We start from the raw sequence: 25,070 nt of genomic DNA, 5'->3' as shown, positions 1-25,070 counted from the left end.
TAAGCAGCAGAGAATGACTCCATCCCGGTGAGGATCGTGTTCACCAGCCGCTGAAAAGTGGCAGGAGCGTTCTTGAGCCCAAAGGGCATGACGCAAAACTGGTAGTGTCCATCAGGTGTGGAGAAGGCTGACCTTTCCTTGGCTCCATTAGACATGGGAATCTGCCAGTACCCTGCAGTGAGGTCAATGGTACTGAGATATTGGGCAGCTCCCAACCGGTCAATCAATTCATCCGCCCGAGGGATCGGATGAGCATCCGTTTTGGTTACCGAATTTAGTCCTCGGTAGTCCACACAGAATCTCAATTCTGGTGTGGTGCCAGGTGGGGCAGCTTTAGGAACTAACACCACCGGGCTAGACCAAGGGCTACTTGAAGGTTCGATGACTCCTAGCTCCAGCATCTTAGCTACTTCGCTTTGGATACTGGCCTTCACCTTGTCAGACAGGCGGTAAGACTTTGACTTCACAGGTGGGCTGTGCCCTGTGTCCACGTCATGGGTACACAAGTGGGTCTTACCCGGGACAAGGGAGAACAGAGGAGCGAATGACCCCAAGACCTGGCGACATTCCTCCTGCTGCTCAGGAGTCAGGGTTGGCGAGAGTTTCACTCCGTCCACTGACCCATCCTTTTCTTGAGACGCAAAAAGGTCGGGGAGAGGCTCAGTGTCCTCTTCCTCCGATCCGTCAGTCACCATAACCAACATGACTTCGGGCCTCTCGTAGTGGGGCTTGAGGCGATAGGCATGTAACACCCGATGCGGATGCCGAGGGGTCTTTACGTCCACCAGATAGGTAGACTTGCCCTTCTTCTCCAATACCTCATAGGGGCCTGTCCAACGGTACTGGAGGGCACTCAGCTCTCCAGGCTCCATCGCCCACACCTTCTGGCCAGGCTCCAACTCCACTGGGTGAGCGTTGTGGTCATACCATGCTTTCATGACTGCCTGACTGGCTTCCAAGTTGTCAGAAGCTTGCTTCCACAACTTAGCCATTTGGCTTCGGAAAGCCAGCATGTAGCTCACCACATCCTGGGGAACTTTCCGGGGAGACTTTTCCCAGGAGTCCCTCACCAGGCTGAGAGGTCCACGTACAGGGTGCCCGTACAAAAGCTCAAAGGGGCTGAAGCCCACTCCCTTTTGCGGCACTTCCCTGTAGGAAAAGAGCAAACAGGGTAGGAGGACGTCCCATTTCCTCCGCAGGCTTTCGGGTAGACTTCTGATCATACCCTTCAAGGTTTGGTTGAACCTTTCCACAAGACCATTGGTCTGTGGGTGATAAGGAGTGGTGAACCTGTAAGTCACTCCACACTCCTTCCACATGGCCCGCATATATGCTGACAGGAAGTTGGTCCCCCTGTCAGACACAACTTCCTTGGGGAATCCCACTCGGGTAAAGATCCCCATCAGGGCCTTGGCCACTACTGGTGCAGTAATGGTTCTCAGAGGAATTGCCTCTGGGTACCTTGTGGCGTGATCCACCAGGACCAGGATAAACCTGTGACCGGATGATGTAGGTGGATCTAGGGGCCCAGCAATGTCGATGCCCACCCTTTCAAAGGGGGTGCCAATGACGGGAAGTGGTTCCAGGGGAGCCTTCAGCTTCGTCCCTGTTTTACCACTGGCTTGGCATGACACGCACGACCGACAGTATGTGTCGGACGCCACCCTCATTCGAGGCCAATAAAAGTGGGGGACAAGCCGGGCAAAGGTCTTGTCCTGACCCAAGTGTCCTGCCAAGGGAATCTCATGAGCCAACTCTAATAGGAAGGCTCGGTAACACAGTGGGACTACCAGGGCCCGTGACAATCCGTGCACTGGCGCCCTGGGTTCACTGTAGAGTAGACCATCCTCCCAGTAAACACAATAGTTCCCAGACTCGTTACCTGCTGCCTGGGCTTCAGCCTGTTGCCTCAGACCCTCGAGGGTGGGACATTCCCTTTGTCCCTTGCTCAGTTCCTCCCTGGATGGTCCTCCTTCCACTCGCCACTCAGCGGGGATAGGCAAGTCCTCCAACGGAACCATGTCCTCCTCCGCGGACTCCGGGTCCACCTCCACAGGTGGCCTATCCGTCTCACGGGGCATGGACATCGAGGCAGGCTCCTCCTGTCCTCGAAATGTTCCCTCATCAGCAGCTGGGTGGGCCATTGTTCCAGGCTCCAACCCACGTGACTTCTCCTCCCGAGCAGCCGCAGACCTGGTACTCACACAGGCCCAATCAGGTGTACCCAGCATCTCAGTATGAGTCCGGTATTCCACCTCCTTCCAAGCATTGTACTCCATATCATTGCCCAGCAGACAATCGACTGGCACGGCGGGGCTTACGGCAACTCGAAGTGAACCTGCAACCCCTCCCCACTCAAAGGGAACCTCGGCCACAGGATAGTGGCCCATTCTGCCGTCAGCCATCGCGGCTGGATGAAGTACTCCAGGAATCACCTGCTCTGAGGACACCAGATGACTCCTTACCATAGTCATACTGGCTCCTGTATCTCTCAGAGCTTCCCCTCTATGGCCATTGATGGTGACCCATTGCCCATACTTGGTAGTATTGGAGGGCACCTGGATCTTTGGAACCATCTCCCGATCACCCAGGGACACTAAGGTGACACCCGCCCACTTCCCCCCCTTAACTAAGGGCATCTCCTCCCCGAGCGCTACACTAGCGACTCCCGGGGCCTTTCCTCCAGTGGGAGGGGGTGGTCTCTTTGGGCATTTCATGTCTCCCTTATAATGTCCAATACCACCGCACTCATAGCAATGGATAACCCTTGGCTGCTGACTCTGGCCAGGATTAGGGTTCTTCTGCGGGTTAGCCTTAGAAGTGGAGAAGAAACTTTTCCCCTTAAAGGTATTTTGGGGGCCTTTGGAGAACACCTGCTTCTTGTTATCTCCCCCCTCTTTCTTCTGGGGAGCGCCCTGTCCGGACTTCTGAGAATCTCCTCCCGTCCCCTTCGTGGACACTCGGGTACTGGCCCAAATGTCCGCCTCCTCAGCAAGCTTACGGGGGCAAGTAAGTTTGCTGTCTACCAGGTGTTGCCTCAGCTCGGGAAGACATTTCTCGAGTAGATGCTCCTTGAGTATCAAGTCGTACAACCCTCGATAGTCCTCCACCTCATTACCTTGGACCCACCCATCCAGGGCTTTCTTGGCAAAATCCAGGAAGTCAACCCAATTCTGTGAGCTCAGCTTGTGGCTGCCCCTAAACCTTTGCCGGTATTTCTCGGGGGTCAACCCAAACTTCCTGATGAGCGCCACCTTCATGGCGGGGTAATTAACCTGTTCCTCCCGGTCTAGGGCCAATAGGGCATCCCTACCTGTCGGAGGCATGTACCGGTATAATCCACCACCCCAATGCTTTTCATGGATCCCATGGGCTCTTAAGGAGACCTCATAGGCTGCCAGCCACTTGGCTATGTCGTCTCCAGCGGTATAACTGGCGACTACGTCCTTGGGTAAATGGGGCCTGGGCTCCCTGGCAAATTCCTTTGACTCGACACCCTTCGGAGTAATGTTAGGGGCCTGGAATTCGAGTTCTCGTAGCTTGAACTCGTGTTCCAACCTCCTCCCCTCCCTCCTTTCTTCCAACTCCATTTTTGCTATTTCCCACCTTAACAGTCTTTCCTCTCTCCTGTCAACTAACTTGGTTTCTGACAACCCTCTCGATGACACACTCCTGCCCTCCCGTGAGGTTGCCTTGGGGCTGATTGACATCTCACCCACCCCCGGGGGACATTCCGCAGTCCTATCAATGGCAGTACCTCTGTCCGATTCCTCCTCCTCCACCGTTCCCTCCGTGTGTGCTTCCACCCATGCTCGCAGACTAGTACGGAGCTCCTCTCTTTTGGCCCCTCGCCTGACAAACACTCCCCTCTCCTGACAGAAATCCTTGAGCTGTGCCACAGTATAGGTCTCCAGCTCTGACATTTCGGAATTCCATCTTGTCAGTGAAAAGTGTGGACAACCACCCCGAAGTAGGTGACCAGGATAAGAACTTTGAGGGTCACTTCCACCCACCTCCAGGAAAGAATTTGAAAAAAACAAAACGTTGAATTGGAGGGCCGCTAGGAGAAAACTCCGGGTGTGTACCTGTGGTGCACACTGAATTATTATGGGGTTCAAAACAAGCACGGCTCGCAATCCCACCCGCTGAGCACCAATTTTATGTTGGACCTGCGATGGGCAAGCCCAGCACAAAGGGGGTAGCTTGGCTCAAGTGACAAGGCAAGTGAAGGCTGTAGTGTTAAGCCGGCTCTGACCCAATAATAACTCCTTGTACATCCACACCAAAAAGAAGGACACCACACCACTGCTGTAGAAAAATACGATTCCTTTATATAAAAGTTCTTTGTTGTAAATAGGGTTGACTGGGAAAGCACATATACATTTCTTTTGGTCATACAATTCTGGTAATAAATAGTATTAATAAATAGAATAACTTCAGGAATGAGTATCACAATAAATATCAGACTAAATATCAGAATAAATATCAGAATAAATATCAGAATAAATATTGGTTCATTTAAATAAACAACCACATGTTTCTTCTGGTATCGCTGCCACCAATTAAATACTTTAGAATCATTACATCTGCAATACGTGTCAAACGGGAAAGATAACTCTTACAGTTTATGCTGTTTTCAATGACCAGGTATACGGCTTCTCTGAGCACAAAATAAGGTTTGGGACTCTTTAATAATCACTCAAGGCGTATGCGCGTATATCTAGAAGGCAAGGAAACACAGTAAATACATCAATTGCACTCGGCGGTCACCGGGATAGGATCTCTGCTTTGCCGGTGAAGTCTATGCGCGCCTACGGGCTTTAGCACCACTTGAGCACAGGCGGCACCAGTTCAAAGTCATTAGACTGACGAACGAGCTGCCGGAGAGGTCACACAACCTTCGTGCACAGTCAAGTAAATACCGGTTCACAGTTCCTTCACAACGCTGCATTCACTATGAGGAAACAGGCCCACCTCACATCGGCTGCAATCAAGATACGATTCAGTCGGGCACAGCACTCCTCTCGTTAGCGAAGGGGCTCTCAGGGGCTCCACGGACCTCCCTCCGACTTCCGCATTCAGGGTGGTTCCCGCCCACAGCTACAGCTCCCGGGTCACTGGGGAGTGGCAGAGACGCTAGTCCCGCCCAACGAAGGCCGGCCTTTCCCCGCCCCCGCCGCACCACCTCACCTTCAATCTGCGCAGGAGGCGCTCTACGCTGGTGGGGCTCGGAGACGTCCGAGCTCCCCTCTAGAGGCACCTGTCGCGAAGGGGGGCACAGCTGACGATCGCGGTCGCGGCGGACTTGCTCTCGCCTCGCGACTCGATAAGTCAATCACAGTTCACCACCGGGGGGGCGGAGAGGCACACGAATCTGGCCACAGTCTTTGGGGGCAATGAGGTACTCGCTGGGCAGGCGCTGTAGGCGCTAGATCACTTCTCACGTAGCTGACTGGAACGCCAGTCAGACACAACGCCAGCAACCCTTTGCTGCTCTACTGCCTGCGCTACCAGCCACCTCAGGGGTCAACAGGGCAGGTGTCAATCTGGTGTCAAGTCTGGAATCTTTTAATCCTTCATTCAATCTACATCTAATCAATCTCATCTAATCTAAAATGGCCGCCAGGGACTGGGCCTTATATAGCCAGTGCCCTGGGGTACTGGCACGAGCCAGAAGGTTCTAGAACCTTCTCTGGCTGTGACAATGACATGGCACTCTTGAGGGGTATTTAGGACACTCACAGCCACCGTACTGGGGTTCTAGAGCAGCCATTTTGTGTAAATGAGGAAAATAAAGGAATTCCTGTCAGAAACGCGCGCCAAACAAAGGGCGCCAAAACCTCAAAAGGCCAGGGTTCATGAAGGCTCCAATGGGAGTCACTTCACATGAGGAAAAAGGGTGTCCACCATTTTAGGTCCAATTATACAGGTTGACAACCCCAGTTTGTAATGCCACAGGTTTGGGCCAGGCGCCTTGTAAATAGGTGCCACAAACCTTGTGAGCAACTGGGCGTCAAGGAACATCTAACCCCCATGAAACAACACATAAAAAAGTCCTGGTAGACAAATAAAAAGTGACAAATTTTGGGAGGTACAGGGGAACAAAAGAAATCATAGTGGTGAGGGGACTCTCAGAAGCAGACGGGTCTAACAGACACCAATATAACTGGCCCCTATATGTAATTTGTTTGTAGCTAGAGTTAGTTTACCTTCGATAAACTCCCATGCTGGGAAGATAAACTGACTCTTATGATACTTGGACTAATCAAATTACAGTGTCAGGTTTTAAGATAACAATTTGCAGATATGCAAGTTTGTGTTGTCATTTTAAGATTTAGTATTAAATAATCTCATTTTAAATCGTAAAATCAAATGGATCCCCAAGAGTCTTTAGATACTTTTTTTCCTGGAGTAAAAGTTATGTAAAATATATTAAATGATCGGGAATTGTTTTGACGTGTAGAGACATTATGCAATTTTTTTTAAAATAAATATATTTTCCCTTGACTTGAATTGCGCAATCACTGGACAGCGTGGAACTCGAATCCTTAGCCATTTATTTGTTTTAAAAAAATGTAAAGGTCTCACAATGCATTGTTTGCCCAAGTGCACTTTGGATTGTGTTTATATAACACACTCTGCATTGCAGTGCACCGAGGCCCTTTATGTCCACCCTGACAATGCTTCGAAGAGTTTGTTTTTAGCTTCTCTGTTGGGGGGCAGGCTTTAGGGCCCAAGAGCCTCGAGGGAGTGAGTGTGAGGGGATTAATGCTGTCAGTCCTCCCCAGCTGCTTTGATTTACACTCAGCACCAACAGGCGCGTGCAAACCACTCCTTGTTATTTGGCCCTTCCGATTGAAAGGTCATGCCTTCATTAGGCCCTTTAATCCTTTAGTCTATCACTGTTAGGAGGTACCGGGTGACATTACTCGCAAGCAGCCACGCACATCTTCACTCTCACGAGTTTTGGCGGTCAATTGAATCCCTCAGAGGGCTGGCGCGCGGGCAGGGCACACAGCTTTTGGGCTTCGCCTTTGGGATGAAACCGCTGAGAAATTCCTCAAATTCGTATGCTCAAACGTGGAAACTTATACCCCTATACAATCAGAAGCAGCCACTCAACTCCCCTCAACGTAGAGACTAATAATGAAGATATGACGTATCACAGCGACATCATCCATACATGTCAATCCTTCCGAGTCAGCCGGAAAACTACCGATTTCAAGGCTGGTCTCCCGCCTCCTTTCCTGCATGCAGAAACCCGAATCAGAGTTTTGTAATACTAACCAAAAGTCACGCAAACTCCAGTCACGCAAGCTCCAGTCTCTCCCTCCAAGAATTACCTCTCACATCAAAGCTTAACACTTTGTCTTAGTTCTTAGAGCATGTGACAGGCCTCAACATTTTTTGTTTGCGCTGTTATTAAACTGCCAGAAATAAATGATTGTCTGTCACCATACATAGCAATAGACCCGATTCAGGCAGATTGCCTCAATATAAGTCATGGGATAAATACATTATCCTGGCGATTTTTTTTTTAATCTCCTACTTGCCTGCTGGAAAATGTTGACATGTATGCAAATCACCCCTCCTGTCTTGGGCTAACTGAACTGTGCAGAAACATTAACCCTTTCAGCTGGTGCAGTTTTACAAATACAGGGCTTTAACCTTTGCAGATTATCACGTTTTCTTATCTTTGTACCGTGGTAGCAGTGCTGGAATTGGACAAAATGCACTCCAGGAACCCTTAAATTGGGGGCCAAGGTGTATCGGAGAAAATGGGGTGAAGTCACGAAGAGTGGAGCTTAAAAAGCAGAGTCTGACAGTCAATGTACACATTTATTTAAAAAAAAAATCAGCTGCAATGAAATTGGCAACAAGGACACATGGGACAGCATGTCCGTTATAAATAATACTTCATTGGTCACAAAGAGGCCGCATTTGAAAATATCTTACAGGGTTAAGACACCTACTGTAGAACTCCTTGTGTGACCAGCCATTTTCTAGGACAGTACACTAATGGTGAGATAACTCTGGTGGTTAATGCAGTTAATGCAGTTCAGAGAGAGTTCTGTGTTTTGTCCAATCACAGTTTTATTCATAAAGTAACATGGGGGTTAATGTAACTGCTGTAAAGCACATTGTGTAACATGCAGATCACATAATTGTACCCTGAGTTCAGGGGCGGCTCTAGGCTCATGGCGGCCCTGGGCAGGTAGCGTAGGTAGGGGGCCCCGGACGAGGGGGGCCGGGCGGGGCGGAGCCCCCCAGAGCTCAGGAACTAGGAGGAACGCAGGAGCGGAGGACAGTGAAGAGGGGGGGACCGGGGTCAGGGTGTTTGGAAGTGGAACAGAGTCAGAGGCCGCCAAATCCCAGCATGTGGCCAATACGCAAATATGTATCCATCCTCAGAGGATTATTATATTAAGGATATATATTGGCGTGGAGGCCGCTAGGATTTGGTGGCCCTGTGCAGGTGCACAGCTTGCACAGGCCTAAGGCCGCCCGTGCTATGTAGATAGGTAGGTGGCTTCTGGTTTTGACACCAAGATCATTTCCTTACATCCAGTCAATAGATTGCAATCCTTCTAATAATCATGAAGATCTATTTACCAGCAATGAGGATCTGCATGCAAATTACAAGTCATGGGTTTCGATCTGTTTTGTTTTTTCCTCAATCTGTTTTATTCTGATCGTAAAGAAGGACTGTCCTGGAAATTAATAGAGTCCTATTCAACCCTAATCACTGTGTTACATTTTATATCCTGACTTTGTGTTTCTCCCAACCGTTCACTCTTAGCATTTGGGGATATATTACTCTAGAGGTGCATTTTCCTTGATTGTGCCGGCTGCATCTTCTAAAAGGTGCACCTGAAGCAAACAATGAAAATGCGCCGCACCTAGTGAACCTTTTAAATGGTGCACCCGGAGCTAAGAAAGAAAATGCGCTGTATTACCATGAATGCTCTGCCCTCAGGGCAGCTGCAAACTCGCTTTCTCTCTCTGTACCCCTGTCTTTAATACAGCATGGGCACAGAATAAAAGGGATTCCCTGATTTGCACGGGACACACCCCCATGCAAATGAGGGAACGCCCCCTGATGATAGGGCTGTTGCTTAATGTGAGCCAGCACTATCAGTATTACAGAAGGGGCCACACAAACGTCTGCTGCCCCATTTGTATTACCAAAGGGCGTGTGAAGAAACAAGGACCCCCTGGGTAGTGATAGCTAACGACTCCTGGGGCAGGGTAAACATGGTATGTGTACAAAAACTTCCTAGGCAATCTGAGTGACAGACTACAGATAATTGGACCAAGTAGACTAGGAATAGGCAAACAATAAAAAGGAAAACATTAATAAAAATTGATCATGATTTTAATTAACATATTAAAAATCGTATAACGAACTTGATGTTCAAGTTATATGACAAACAATTACATAAAGTAACACAATATACACTCTTTATAAATAATAATATTTATAAAGAGTGTATATTGTGTTATTTTATGTAATTGTTTGTCATATAACTTGAACATCGAGTTCGTTATACGATTTTTAATATGTTAATTAAAATCATGATAGTCTGTCACTCAGATTGCCTAGGAAGTTTTTGTACACATACCCTATTACCAAAGGGCCCCAGGGGCGCGCAAAGCGGGTGCAAACACATGTTGCGCCCCCAGGGCCCTTTCATAATAATGGCCCATAATGTCTGCAGGTATGGACGATATGCAAACCCTACACCAGATCCAGCCCAAATATAACGGCTGGAACTGTGACCTGGCGCAATACCTCTACTTTCCAGCACTGCTTGTTAGGCATATTTATTTATTATTTATTTATTTATATTCTTATAGCGCGCATGAATCAGCCCCGAAGGGGTATCTCCGCGCGTAGCTTCTGTATGAGTCGGACAAACTTTATTGAGCAGATGACAGAAAGGGAAAAATAAAAGAAAATTAATCTTGTGTGAACAGGTATGTTTTTAGTTTTTTTTCTAAAGGAAAAGAGGTTCGAAACTTGTCTCAGCTGAGGTGGAAGGGAATTCCACAGCAAGGGGCCTTTAAGAGAGGGTGCTCGGCCACCCTGTCTCGCTCTAGTAACTTTGGGTACATGTAGCAACATGACGTTGCTGGATCGTAGAGCACGTCCGGGAGAGTAGGGAAAAAAATGTCTTTTAGGTATTTGGGACCGGACCCATAGATGCACTTATGCATAATGCAGCAGAGTTTAAAATTTACCCGTTGTTGTACTGGAAGCCAGTGGAGATGGGAAAGGAGAGGGCGGGACGGGGTACGGGGGGGGCATTCAGGATGAGTCTTGCCGCGGTGTTCTGCACCACCTGCAGTCTGCGTAGTTGTTCATGGTTGGCAGAGATGAGTAGACCATTGCAATAGTCTACTCGCCCAAGGACAAGTGCCTGTACCAACGTTTTCCTGTGGGTGTTTGGCAGGAAGGGGAAGATACGCCGTAGAAGACCAATTGTTCGGAAACACGTTCCCGTGACTTGGCTGACATGATCTTTTAGAATCAGGGTTTGGTCTAGGCGTACTCCCAGGTTTTTGATGGTCTGTTTGGGCGCTGGGACAGGTCCTAGCTCAAGTGGCCACCAATCCGGGGACCAGAGCAAGGTGGCCCCTCCAAACAACATGACTTCCGTTTTAGTCACATTGCATTGGAGGAAGTTCTGGGCCATCCAACCTGCCACAGCTCTCATGCCATTTTGAAAAGATTGCATGACTGCAGGTGTAATAGTTTGGAAGGGAAACAACAGCTGAGTGTCGTCAGCGTAAGAGATTGGGGAGAACCCATAAGATCTTATAATCTCCGCCAAAGGGGCCACATATATGTTAAATAACGTGGGGCTCAGACATGAGCCCTGTGGCACAACCTTGGTAAGCTTTCTGCAGACAGATTTATGGGAGCCTAGCTTGACACCTTGTTGTCTGTCTTCAAGAAAGCTTTCAAGCCACGCAAGGGCGGTCCCTTTTACTCCCACTCCCTTCAGGCGGTCGAGAAGGATATTGTGCGACACCGTGTCGAATATTTGTAATATTATTGAACTTTCGAGACCTACAATAACAACTTTGAAATGATGTTTATATATTTTAATTCCTTAGGTTTTTGCAATCGTTATGTAAACAAGATAAACATGTAGGCATGTGCACAGACGTACACTAAAAACTATGCACTCCCCTTGATACGTTTGTGTTACAAAACATTTCTCATTTTGCAGGTAATTTGCCACCCTGGCTGAAAGGAACCCTCCTCAGAAATGGCCCGGGCAAGCACTTCGTGGGGGAGACCTCCTATAATCACTGGTTTGATGGTTTGGCCCTGCTGCACAGTTTTACAGTAAAAGATGGTATGTTGTTTGAATTGAGATCGGTTGATATGTGAAATATATGGAATCGCTCAACAAACTCGTTAGTATCACCTAGAAAAGTATGTGGTTTATTTTGTTGGCTAACATCACATTAAGGTATTTAAAAAAGAAGAGGAATTCATTATAAGATTAAAACTGGGGTGCAAAACTCAGAAGTGATCGATGCCTAGCATTTACATTTTGTATTTCTCTATTGGAAATCTACTAGATAAGTGCAGGTGATGGCAATTTGTAACATCTTAAAGTCAATGGAGCTAGTTTTCTTTCTTCAATAGGAATTGTGTAACTCTGCAGTAAGTTGTATTTTGTGAGTCTCGAAAAGGGATGTATGACGTTACAACGCATACTTTTACAACGCATACCTTTACAACGCATTTTGTACAACGCAACATCCATTACAACGCATTCCATTACAACGCATGCCTTTACAACAAATTTTTAAAAGCTACCTTTACAACACATTCCATTACAACGCATACTACCTTTACAACGCATAACGACATTGCATGTATGGTAAGTATTGGATAGTGTAGGAGTAAAAATTACTATTCTAACTCCAGGGGGGTGCAACAGTAGGGTAAGTGTTGGATAGTGTAGGGGTACAAATTACTATTCTAACTCCAGGGGGTGCAACAGTAGGGTAAGTGTCGGAAAGTGTAAGGGTACTATGCGTTGTAATGTTATGCGTTGTAATGGTATACGTTGTAATGACATGCGTTGTAGTGGTATGCGTTGTAGTGTCATGCGTTGTAATGGTTGCGTTGTAATGGCATGCAATGTAATGGATGTTGCGTTGTAAAAGTTTCGTTGTAATGGTAGTGCGTTGTAAAGGTTGTTTCCCCTCGAGAAGTCTGTGTTTGCAACTCCTGAATGGGGAACATCAATGATTTGTCCAACTTAGTAATACTCATAAACAACTGTTAGTGAGGCCACCAAGCTTTCTAACAGAGCTACAAAGCAAAAATCAGACCATGTCTGTTTCATCCCATGACATGTTAAGCTGTGCTATGCTAGGACTTGCTATGCTATTGGCATTTGTATAGGGCATAATCGGCAACTGGTATGGCATAGCGGTACTTTTGGTATTCCAGGGGTGGCTTTCCCAATGGTTATGATGGGTGAGACCGGAGGCCTGCACTGAATCACTTACCGGTCCTCTAGGCTAATATGGTTGCCCTTTGCTTGGTAGAGGTGTACATGTGTAAAACGATGAAATGTTTGAGAAACTCTGAATTAGAGGGTTCACTTAATCAGAACTGGGGTGAATAGTTTTGCCACTGGGAAATATCAGTTTTGTGATAGATCTAAATCTCTATCTACTGGTAGCTCTCCAGCTACCTGTGAGTAGGTCTCCTGTGTGCCGGCCAGTTTACTAAATTAGAAGCTTTTGCTTGGTTTAAATAATATGCATACCAAAATTGTGCGAGTGTATTTGAGGCGAAAATGCTTGCATTTTCAGAACTCATAGATTGATGACAAATGGCTACATTTCCTAAATACATTTAAAGGTGATATGTCAATGATAAATTATGGGGCATTATACATTCTTATGCCTAATATTATTACGTTGGTGCCTTGTGGACTGTAGCTGTGAGTGTTATATATTGCCCATGTAGAGGTTTTCCAAATGGACAAAGCCTTTTTAGATTACTGCTGGCAACCCTGCCTGATGTATTGAGGTGATCACTGCTGGTAATTTTGCATACGGCGGCCACTACTGTAATTGTGTCTATTTTGGCACTATCACAACCCCAAAAATGTTGGTCACTCAGGATGATTTTCATTGAATACAAGTAGCTCTGATTACAAAAAAGGTTGGAGACCCATGATCTAGACAATTATTATTATTTGTGTTTAAATTAAGTGGGGTGATTGCAAACTAAAGGGTCTGTTTAGACTTTAGCTGAAGTAGGACATCTGCCAAGCAGTGGTGGGTGTCCCGTCTACCCTATTTAGATTGTGTACTTTCAATAGTGTGGGCAGGGCACCCACCGCTTTTTGGTGGATGTGCATATATCAAACTCTAAAGCAGACCATACTTATTTATCATAGAATGATACATTTAAATTAAGTGCAGATTTAAAATCCTGCTTACAAGCAGTACACTGGCTCCGGAGGGCTCAGCAGCACATATTTACTCATGCTAATTTACTCATGTGAATACTTTTTTTCTTGTTTGGCAGGTGAAGTTCACTACAGGAGTAAATACCTTCGCAGTGACACATACCAGTGCAATATGGAGGCAGACCGGATAGTGATTTCAGAGTTTGGCACCATGGCGTACCCAGATCCTTGTAAAAATATATTCTCCAAGTAAGTCATGTGTTACGTTTATCTTTTTAAATATTTACTCTTGCTCTGTACAAGCTGCTGAGTAGAGGAAGGCCAGCAGCAAAATAAAAGTACTGCTCATGTTCCAAGCACATACTTGAAGAATAGTCATTCTTTTTTATGGAAACCATAATAACATGCTTAACCTTCACATTATCGAACTCTTCTAGGCTGGAGAAATGCTATCAGATTAATAGTAGCACGCTACATCCCAACCCCAAATTGGACATAGATTAATGATTAGTCAGAAGGTCGACCTGGTGAAATGTCTGCAAATCTGCTCTTCCGCCATTTTTAGGATTTCGCCTTCCATTGTTCTGTTGCTACCATCTATGGGAAATCCTGTAGCTTCTCATTCAGTAGAGGTAATTTTTTTGGGGGGAGCTAATCTGATTGACTGTCAAATGGTCAGTTAAGGAATGGCAGTTAGGAAGATCCAACTGGCTGTTGGTCAGCCAGCACTTTCGGTGAATAACCTCATGCCCATCTGCGATGGGAGAATCACAAAGACAGCTGGAATTTCTCTTCTACCACTCTATGGGGTGGCACATTGCGCCCACTGATGCGCCTGTCGCCTCTGTAACGCATAAACCCATTACAAGAGCTCGACTAAAGCACCATAAATAATAACTGTGTAGATAGACGTCCTTTTTTAATGAAAACACCAAACGATCAAGAAATTCAGCAAAAGGTTGCATTTTCTGACCCCTCCCCACTATAATAACTAAAGAGTTTCTAGACTTGCAAATCTAAGTATTACTAGGAAAGGAATTATGCTATTGAAGGATGTAGGGTCAAGAACATCGTCCTCCATGCAATCCATACAACCAGAAATCTATGGCACTCCACAGTTTTTTCTCCCGGAGAACATCGAGGTATAGCACACCCTGCCTGTAATTAAATGTTTGAAAGGCAGAAGCTACCCACTATGTTAACAGCTCCTTTCGTACATATAGCGCCATATATTAGTATCTCTTAAGGGTGCATTCTTAACCTATTAAGTCCAATGTGTTTATACATCTATGTCCACAATGTAGCGGGCTCGAAACACGAGTCTACAACAATTTTGCAATGAATAAGGAACTGGTTTACCTGTGAACAATGCATTCTTTATTCATACATCCAATTCTCTATATCTTACATGCATTTTAGAAAGAGAGCAACCCTAGTTTGTATGTTTTTTAATGCAATATTTCTTTAAAAATGTTTTTGTCTGGACAATACAATACAAGACAAGACATTCCTTTACCACTTTTACTGCCACAACCATTAAAGTCCCTTACTACTACCACACTTACAAACACCATTAAAAGTACCAACCATTATAAGCCCCACCATTACCATCATAAAAGCATCTATGCATGCCAGTGTTTGCATTCTTTCTTAAATGCAAGCCAGACTTAAAGGCTTTGCTACTGCTTGTTTTGTACCATGTTCTGTTCATTTATATCTAGGTCACAATGTTAAAAGAAATTCCTTCATTCACACACTTGTGTGTGAGTGTTATATATTTACTCGAAAACAAATCCAGTTAATTATATGATGATTGACACATTAATGGATACGGATTACAATGCTGCATTTCTCAATAGCTTCCCTCTCCCACTCAAGGACGAAGTGGTCATGGTATGCTAAAGCTGTCCAATTATGACCCATTTCTAAACATTCTCCCCACCATTGAGCTTGGTGCATCATTCTGGGTAATGGCGACTGCAACATAAATTTTCTGGGAAGGCCAGTTAACCTGAGTATCCAGATCCAGGAGTAGGTCTAGCACTCCACAATGAATGAAGGAAACACTAGCTCCCTCATCCAATGGCTTACCTTTATATTTTTAAAGGATTCATGGAGTTGCTGTAGGTGTTAAAGTTAAAAGTCCATATATCTCTTTAATTGAACCCGTCTGCCCAACACCTTTTAGTGATGCTAATTTCTCAAAAACCACTCAATAAATTTACACCAAACCAAGCAAAGGCAAACCAGTGAGTAACGTTTTAGTGTCATGTAAAGTTTGGTGTAATACCATTCAGAAGTTATTGCTGTATCAGTGAGCAAGTTTTGCTATGGGAGTGAAAATGCATATTTTTTATCCTTCCTAAGTTTGCACCTTCCTATACCCTCCTTCCCCTGCACCCAATTCTTCCCAGTAAATGGATCTACATGAACCTTGACATGCCAAATGTCGTCCCTTTGGCTGTTTGGAAACTTTAGTGCTGATTCGTCAATGTCGTCAAAGTTATAAGGAAACTAAAAATTGCCTTTTCAATGGAAACAAAGAAATAACCACAACTAGAGAGTTGGTGTTGTCAATATATCTCCACGGCTTGGAGGACATGAGGATGCGTAGTTGGTACAAGGCCACGCCCCTTTTTACACCTCTCTGCATCACAACTCTGGTGAGCTAGTTGAACCCCATGGACCCTCAGGATTCAAGGGGACTTAATCCCCCAACTTAAAACGCGCCACGGGGCTTGTTTGCACACTTGTCACATCAGGCCCCGCCCCCTCCCTTCACCACTGTGCAAACGCGCCCCGTGGCGCAATTTAAGATGGGGGATTAAGTTTCCTTGAATCCTGAGGGTCCCTGGGGTCCAACTAGCCCACCAGGTACCTCCAGTAAACGCCACGGAGCTGCGTTGCACATAGTTATACAATACATAAAATAAAGGATTTAACGCCCTCTTGTGTGTGGCATTTCTACAGGGGCACCCTTGGTGACTGGATTTGTAGCGGCTGGCCCAGCCACAGAAATGGCCTTCTGCTCTTCGAGCAGACCGCCATTGCCGTATTTCCCTCGCTGCTTGGGACAGAGAGCCCGTTTTTGTGGGAGCAGAAAGGCAACAGCAGCAAGGTTTCCTCCTTCATGTGACCCACTTGGGTATAAGACATTTATTTTATTTGACAAATTTCGACGGCACCCACTGGGGTTAAATATTGAGGAACTACAGGGACCATGAGGCTTTGTGGCCACGCCTACCGGGGCGGGACCCAGGAATATATCAGGTCTTCCTCATTGCAGCCGTGACTTTTGTTGCCAGTGATCAAGGGCAGAGTGCTGCCTGAAACGCGTTTGGCCATTTGATGTGTACAAGAGGAGGAGAGCTGTTTCTGTGTGCCAACTCACAAAGTAAAGGATTTAACGCTCTCTTGTGTGTGGCATTTCTCAGTTTTTTCGTGTGTTCTCAAATAACAGGATTCTCCATTCCTGTCTGGGAGCCCGCCCTGCAGAGTTGGAGATCCCCGGCAAAGTGGAGGAAGATGTGTATATTTAATTGAGGGGGCATGACTCGCGCTTGGCTACACCAGCCAAAATGGATTTCCAAGCTATTTGGTGTGGATATCAGCGAAAGGGAAACAAAGGAGGAGTTGTTCCTCTTTCTGACGGACTTCATGCTTTTAATTTCAAGCAAGTATCCTTCTGCGTGGCTGCGAAGTGCACTATACTGTTTTAATTAATTGTCCTGAAATGCAATGTGAAAAGAGTGCATATAATTGGACATTGACAATATTACAACGCTACTAAATGCACAATATGATACGATGTCATGCCCAGCTTCAACATTTGAATATGAATGCATTATGGGAACTGTGGTTGGAACTATGGATCACAAGACTACTTGGAGATATAAATTAAGTTAGAATCCAACTCACCTGTGAGCAAGGCGCTGGGCGCCGAAACGCGTAAGGTGTTGAGAGTTGTTTACTGCCACTCTATCGAGAGAAATAAAAGTCTCAGCATGAAATGAAGCAGATGCTGTGGGCTCCATTTTTTCGTGTGTTCTCAAATAACAGGATTCTCCATTCCTGTCTGGGAGCCCGCCCTACAGAGTTGGAGGCCCCCGGCAAAGTGGAGGAAGATGTGTATATTTAATTGAGGGGGCATGACTCGCGCTTTGCTACACCAGCCAAAATGGATTTCCAAGCTATTTGGTGTGGATATCAGCGAAAGGGAAACGAAGGAGGAGTTGTTCCTCTTTCTGACGGACTTCATGCTTTTAATTTCAAGCAAGTATCCTTCTGCGTGGCAGCAAAGTGCACTATGCTGTTTTAAATAATTGTCCTGAAATGCAATGCGAAAAGAGTGCATATAATTGGACTTTGACAATATTACAACGCTACTAAATGCACAATAGAATACGATGTCAAGCCCAGCTTCAAACATTGAATATGAATGCATTATGGGAACTGTGGTCGGAACTATGGATCACATGACTACTTGGAGATATAAATAAAGTTAGAATCCAACTCACCTGTGAGCAAGGCGCTGTGCCTCGAAACGCGTAAGGTGTTGAGAGTTGTTTGCTGCCACGCTATCGAGAGAAATAAAAGTCTCAGCATAAAATGAAGCAGAAGCTGTGGGCTCCGTTTTTTCGTGTGTTCTCAAATAACAGGATTCTCCATTCCTGTCTGGGAGCCCGCCCTGCAGAGTTGGAGGCCCCCGGCAAAGTGGAGGAAGATGTGTATATATATATATATATATATATATGAATTCGAAAGTGGGTGACACACTTCACACAAAGGCCACAGGAAGACTCTTCAAGTTCAATTCTTTTTAATGCCAGCATGCATACAAAGGGCTTCACAGCTTTTCTCTTCTAGGTAAATTATCTCGCCTGACGCGTTTCAGGAGTTCATTCTCCCTTCCTCAAAGGCGCTTTTTTTTCTGGCTTTGCTCGTTATTCCCCAGTGGGTTAGTTGATCGTGTCCAATGTTAAAATCCTGTTTCTTCCCTCGTGGGTTAGAAGCGGAATGTTGCATTCCCATGCTCCGCTTTACTGCTGACAAATTGAAGGCAAGCATTTTCCCACATAAATGCTGGCCTGCTTCCTTCGTATTCCTAAACTTCTCTCGATGCCACCAGGGAAGAAACAAGATTTTAACATTGAACACGATGAACTAACCCACTGGGGAATAACGAGCTAAGCACTACATCACCCAGAGAGCCAAGTGTGTGGCCACGCCCGTAGGGCAGGTGAGAAAATAATTAGCGCGAATGCCGGAAATGGGTTCATCGAAGCCAGAAGAAAAAGCGCCCTTGAGAGGCGAGATAATTTACCTAGAAGAGAAAAGCTGTGAAGCCCTTTGCATGCATGCTGGCATTAAAAAGAATTGAACTTGAAGAGTCTTCCTGTGGCCTTTGTGTGAAGTGTGTCACCCACTTTCGAATTCATTATTGGCGGCCTGACACGGTCGTGCACAGGGGCCCACCGCAGGTCAGCGGATCTTTTCAAGGCATCGAGAGAAGTTTTGGAATAAGAAGGAAGCAGGCCAGCATTTATGTGGGAAAATGCTTGCCTTCAATTTGTCAGCAGTAAAGCGGAGCATCGGACTGCAGCATTCCGCTTCTAACCCACGAGGGAAGAAACAAGATTTTAACATTGGACACGATGAACTAACCCACTGGGGAATAACGAGCAAAGCACTACATCACCCAGAGAGCCAAGTGTGTGGCCACGCCCGTAGAGCAGGTGAGAAAATAATTAGCACGAATGCCGGAAATGGGTTCATCGAAGCCAGAGGAAAAAGCGCCTTTGAGAGGCGAGATAATTTACCTAGAAGAGAAAAGCTGTGAAGCCCTTTGTATGCATGCTGGCATTAAAAAGAATTGAACTTGAAGAGTCTTCCTGTGGCCTTTGTGTGAAGTGTGTCACCCACTTTCGAATTCATTATTGACGGCCTGACACGGTCGTGCACAGGGGCCCACCGCAGGTCAGCGGATCTTTTCAAGGCATCGAGAGAAGTTTTGGAATAAGAAGGAAGCAGGCCAGCATTTATGTGGGAAAATGCTTGCCTTCAATTTGTCAGCAGTAAAGCGGAGCATGGGACTGCAGCATTCCGCTTCTAACCCACGAGGGAAGAAACAAGATTTTAACATTGGACACGATGAACTAACCCACTGGGGAATTACGAGCAAAGCACTACATCACCCAGAGAGCCAAGTGTTTGGCCACGCCCGTAGGGCAGGTGAGAAAATAATTAGCGCGAATGCCGGAAATGGGTTAATCGAAGCCAGAAGAAAAAGCGCCCTTGAGAGGCGAGATAATTTACCTAGAAGAGAAAAGCTGTGAAGCCCTTTGTATGCATGCTGGCATTAAAAAGAATTGAACTTGAAGAGTCTTCCTGTGGCCTTTGTGTGAAGTGTGTCACCCACTTTCGAATTCATTATTGACGGCCTGACACGGTCGTGCACAGGGGCCCACCGCAGGTGAGCGGATCTTTTCAAGGCATCGAGAGAAGTTTTGGAATAAGAAGGAAGCAGGCCAGCATTTATGTGGGAAAATGCTTGCCTTCAATTTGTCAGCAGTAAAGCGGAGCATGGGACTGCAGCATTCCGCTTCTAACCCACGAGGGAAGAAACAAGATTTTAACATTGGACACGATGAACTAACCCACTGGGGAATAACGAGCAAAGCACTACATCACCCAGAGAGCCAAGTGTGTGGCCACGCCCGTAGGGCAGGTGAGAACATAATTAGCGCGAATGCCGGAAATGGGTTCATAGAAGCAGAAGAAAAAGCGCCTTTGAGAGGCGAGATAATTTACCTAGAAGAGAAAAGCTGTGAAGCCCTTTGCATGCATGCTGGCATTAAAAAGAATTGAACTTGAAGAGTCTTCCTGTGGCCTTTGTGTGAAGTGTGTCACCCACTTTCGAATTCATTATTGGCGGCCTGACACGGTCGTGCACAGGGGCCCACCGCAGGTCAGCGGATCTTTTCAAGGCATCGAGAGAAGTTTTGGAATAAGAAGGAAGCAGGCCAGCATTTATGTGGGAAAATGCTTGCCTTCAATTTGTCAGCAGTAAAGCGGAGCATCGGACTGCAGCATTCCGCTTCTAACCCACGAGGGAAGAAACAAGATTTTAACATTGGACACAATGAACTAACCCACTGGGGAATAACGAGCAAAGCACTACATCACCCAGAGAGCCAAGTGTGTGGCCACGCCCGTAGAGCAGGTGAGAAAATAATTAGCACGAATGCCGGAAATGGGTTCATCGAAGCCAGAAGAAAAAGCGCCTTTGAGAGGCGAGATAATTTACCTAGAAGAGAAAAGCTGTGAAGCCCTTTGTATGCATGCTGGCATTAAAAAGAATTGAACTTGAAGAGTCTTCCTGTGGCCTTTGTGTGAAGTGTGTCACCCACTTTCGAATTCATTATTGACGGCCTGACACGGTCGTGCACAGGGGCCCACCGCAGGTCAGCGGATCTTTTCAAGGCATCGAGAGAAGTTTTGGAATAAGAAGGAAGCAGGCCAGCATTTATGTGGGAAAATGCTTGCCTTCAATTTGTCAGCAGTAAAGCGGAGCATGGGACTGCAGCATTCCGCTTCTAACCCACGAGGGAAGAAACAAGATTTTAACATTGGACACGATGAACTAACCCACTGGGGAATTACGAGCAAAGCACTACATCACCCAGAGAGCCAAGTGTTTGGCCACGCCCGTAGGGCAGGTGAGAAAATAATTAGCGCGAATGCCGGAAATGGGTTCATCGAAGCCAGAAGAAAAAGCGCCTTTGAGAGGCGAGATAATTTACCTAGAAGAGAAAAGCTGTGAAGCCCTTTGTATGCATGCTGGCATTAAAAAGAATTGAACTTGAAGAGTCTTCCTGTGGCCTTTGTGTGAAGTGTGTCACCCACTTTCGAATTCATTATTGATGGCCTGACACGGTCGTGCACAGGGGCCCACCGCAGGTCAGCGGATCTTTTCAAGGCATCGAGAGAAGTTTTGGAATAAGAAGGAAGCAGGCCAGCATTTATGTGGGAAAATGCTTGCCTTCAATTTGTCAGCAGTAAAGCGGAGCATGGGACTGCAGCATTCCGCTTCTTAACCACGAGGGAAGAAACAAGATTTTAACATTGGACACGATGAACTAACCCACTGGGGAATAACGAGCAAAGCACTACATCACCCAGAGAGCCAGTGTGTGGCCACGCCCGTAGAGCAGGTGAGAAAATAATTAGCACGAATGCCGGAAATGGGTTCATCGAAGCCAGAAGAAAAAGCGCCTTTGAGAGGCGAGATAATTTACCTAGAAGAGAAAAGCTGTGAAGCCCTTTGTATGCATGCTGGCATTAAAAAGAATTGAACTTGAAGAGTCTTCCTGTGGCCTTTGTGTGAAGTGTGTCACCCACTTTCGAATTCATTATTGACGCCCTGACACGGTCGTGCACAGGGGCCCACCGCAGGTCAGCGGATCTTTTCAAGGCATCGAGAGAAGTTTTGGAATAAGAAGGAAGCAGGCCAGCATTTATGTGGGAAAATGCTTGCCTTCAATTTGTCAGCAGTAAAGCGGAGCATGGGACTGCAGCATTCCGCTTCTAACCCACGAGGGAAGAAACAAGATTTTAACATTGGACACGATGAACTAACCCACTGGGGAATTACGAGCAAAGCACTACATCACCCAGAGAGCCAAGTGTTTGGCCACGCCCGGAGGGCAGGTGAGAAAATAATTAGCGCGAATGCCGGAAATGGGTTCATCGAAGCCAGAAGAAAAAGCGCCTTTGAGAGGCGAGATAATTTACCTAGAAGAGAAAAGCTGTGAAGCCCTTTGTATGCATGCTGGCATTAAAAAGAATTGAACTTGAAGAGTCTTCCTGTGGCCTTTGTGTGAAGTGTGTCACCCACTTTCGAATTCATTATTGACGGCCTGACACGGTCGTGCACAGGGGCCCACCGCAGGTCAGCGGATCTTTTAAAGGCATCGAGAGAAGTTTTGGAATAAGAAGGAAGCAGGCCGGCATTTATGTGGGAAAATGCTTGCCTTCAATTTGTCAGCAGTAAAGCGGAGCATGGGACTGCAGCATTCCGCTTCTAACCCACAAGGGAAGAAACAAGATTTTAACATTGAACACGATGAACTAACCCACTGGGGAATAACGAGCAACGCACTACATCACCCAGAGAGCCAAGTGTGTGGCCACGCCCGTAGGGCAGGTGAGAAAATAATTAGCGCGAATGCCGGAAATGGGTTCATCGAATCCAGAAGAAAAAGCGCCTTTGAGAGGCGAGATAATTTACCTAGAAGAGAAAAGCTGTGAAGCCCTTTGTATGCATGCGGGCATTAAAAAGAATTGAACTTGAAGAGTCTTCCTGTGGCCTTTGTGTGAAGTGTGTCACCCACTTTCGAATTCCTTATTGACGGCCTGACACGGTCGTGCACAGGGGCCCACCGCAGGTCAGCGGATCTTTTCAAGGCATCGAGAGAAGTTATGGAATAAGAAGGAAGCAGGCCAGCATTTATGTGGGAAAATGCTTGCCTTCAATTTGTCAGCAGTAAAGCGGAGCATGGGACTGCAGCATTCCGCTTCTAACCCACGAGGGAAGAAACAAGATTTTAACATTGGACACGATGAACTAACCCACTGGGGAATAACGAGCAAAGCACTACATCACCCAGAGAGCCATGTGTGTGGCCACGCCCGTAGGGCAGGTGAGAAAATAATTAGCGCGAATGCCGGAAATGGGTTCATCGAAGCAGAAGAAAAAGCGCCTTTGAGAGGCGAGATAATTTACCTAGAAGAGAAAAGCTGTGGAGCCCTTTGCATGCATGCTGGCATTAAAAAGAATTGAACTTGAAGAGTCTTCCTGTGGCCTTTGTGTGAAGTGTGTCACCCACTTTCGAATTCATTATTGACGGCCTGACACGGTCGTGCACAGGGGCCCACCGCAGGTCAGCGGATCTTTTCAAGGCATCGAGAGAAGTTTTGGAATAAGAAGGAAGCAGGCCAGCATTTATGTGGGAAAATGCTTGCCTTCAATTTGTCAGCAGTAAAGCGGAGCATGGGACTGCAGCATTCCTCTTCTAACCCACGAGGGAAGAAACAAGATTTTAACATTGGACACGATGAACTAACCCACTGGGGAATAACGAGCAAAGCACTACATCACCCAGAGAGCCAAGTGTGTGGCCACGCCCGTAGAGCAGGTGAGAAAATAATTAGCACGAATGCCGGAAATGGGTTCATCGAAGCCAGAAGAAAAAGCGCCTTTGAGAGGCGAGATAATTTACCTAGAAGAGAAAAGCTGTGAAGCCCTTTGTATGCATGCTGGCATTAAAAAGAATTGAACTTGAAGAGTCTTCCTGTGGCCTTTGTGTGAAGTGTGTCACCCACTTTCGAATTCATTATTGACGGCCTGACACGGTCGTGCACAGGGGCCCACCGCAGGTCAGCGGATCTTTTCAAGGTATCAAGAGAAGTTTTGGAATAAGAAGGAAGCAGGCCAGCATTTATGTGGGAAAATGCTTGCCTTCAATTTGTCAGCAGTAAAGCGGAGCATGGGACTGCAGCATTCCGCTTCTAACCCACGAGGGAAGAAACAAGATTTTAACATTGGACACGATGAACTAACCCACTGGGGAATTACGAGCAAAGCACTACATCACCCAGAGAGCCAAGTGTTTGGCCACGCCCGTAGGGCAGGTGAGAAAATAATTAGCGCGAATGCCGGAAATGGGTTCATCGAAGCCAGAAGAAAAAGCGCCTTTGAGAGGCGAGATAATTTACCTAGAAGAGAAAAGCTGTGAAGCCCTTTGTATGCATGCTGGCATTAAAAAGAATTGAACTTGAAGAGTCTTCCTGTGGCCTTTGTGTGAAGTGTGTCACCCACTTTCGAATTGATTATTGACGGCCTGACACGGTCGTGCACAGGGGCCCACCGCAGGTCAGCGGATCTTTTCAAGGCATCGAGAGAAGTTTTGGAATAAGAAGGAAGCAGGCCAGCATTTATGTGGGAAAATGCTTGCCTTCAATTTGTCAGCAGTAAAGCGGAGCATGGGACTGCAGCATTCCGCTTCTAACCCACGAGGGAAGAAACAAGATTTTAACATTGGACACGATGAACTAACCCACTGGGGAATTACGAGCAAAGCACTACATCACCCAGAGAGCCAAGTGTTTGGCCACGCCCGTAGGGCAGGTGAGAAAATAATTAGCGCGAATGCCGGAAATGGGTTCATCGAAGCCAGAAGAAAAAGCGCCTTTGAGAGGCGAGATAATTTACCTAGAAGAGAAAAGCTGTGAAGCCCTTTGTATGCATGCTGGCATTAAAAAGAATTGAACTTGAAGAGTCTTCCTGTGGCCTTTGTGTGAAGTGTGTCACCCACTTTCGAATTCATTATTGACGGCCTGACACGGTCGTGCACAGGGGCCCACCGCAGGTCAGCGGATCTTTTCAAGGCATCGAGAGAAGTTTTGGAATAAGAAGGAAGCAGGCCAGCATTTATGTGGGAAAATGCTTGCCTTCAATTTGTCAGCAGTAAAGCGGAGCATGGGACTGCAGCATTCCGCTTCTAACCCACGAGGGAAGAAACAAGATTTTAACATTGGACACGATGAACTAACCCACTG

The 25,070-nt window shown here is 46.5% G+C and overlaps 1 protein-coding gene across 1 annotated transcript in view; it reads left to right on the top strand.

Annotated features, from left to right (window-relative positions):
• BCO1 (beta-carotene oxygenase 1) overlaps positions 1–25,070 on the top strand; it is a 236,689-nt gene that overhangs the window by 28,253 nt on the left and 183,366 nt on the right. Inside the window, exons 2-3 of the mRNA XM_078670768.1 lie at positions 11,238–11,366; positions 13,571–13,700. Of these exons, the coding sequence (XP_078526894.1) occupies positions 11,238–11,366; positions 13,571–13,700 (259 nt within the window). The remainder of the gene's footprint in view (positions 1–11,237; positions 11,367–13,570; positions 13,701–25,070) is intronic.

The sequence above is a fragment of the Lissotriton helveticus genome, chromosome 12, assembly GCF_964261635.1.
Source record: "Lissotriton helveticus chromosome 12, aLisHel1.1, whole genome shotgun sequence".
Lineage (NCBI taxonomy): Eukaryota > Metazoa > Chordata > Amphibia > Caudata > Salamandridae > Lissotriton > Lissotriton helveticus.
This window is presented reverse-complemented; position numbering and strand designations above follow the sequence as displayed.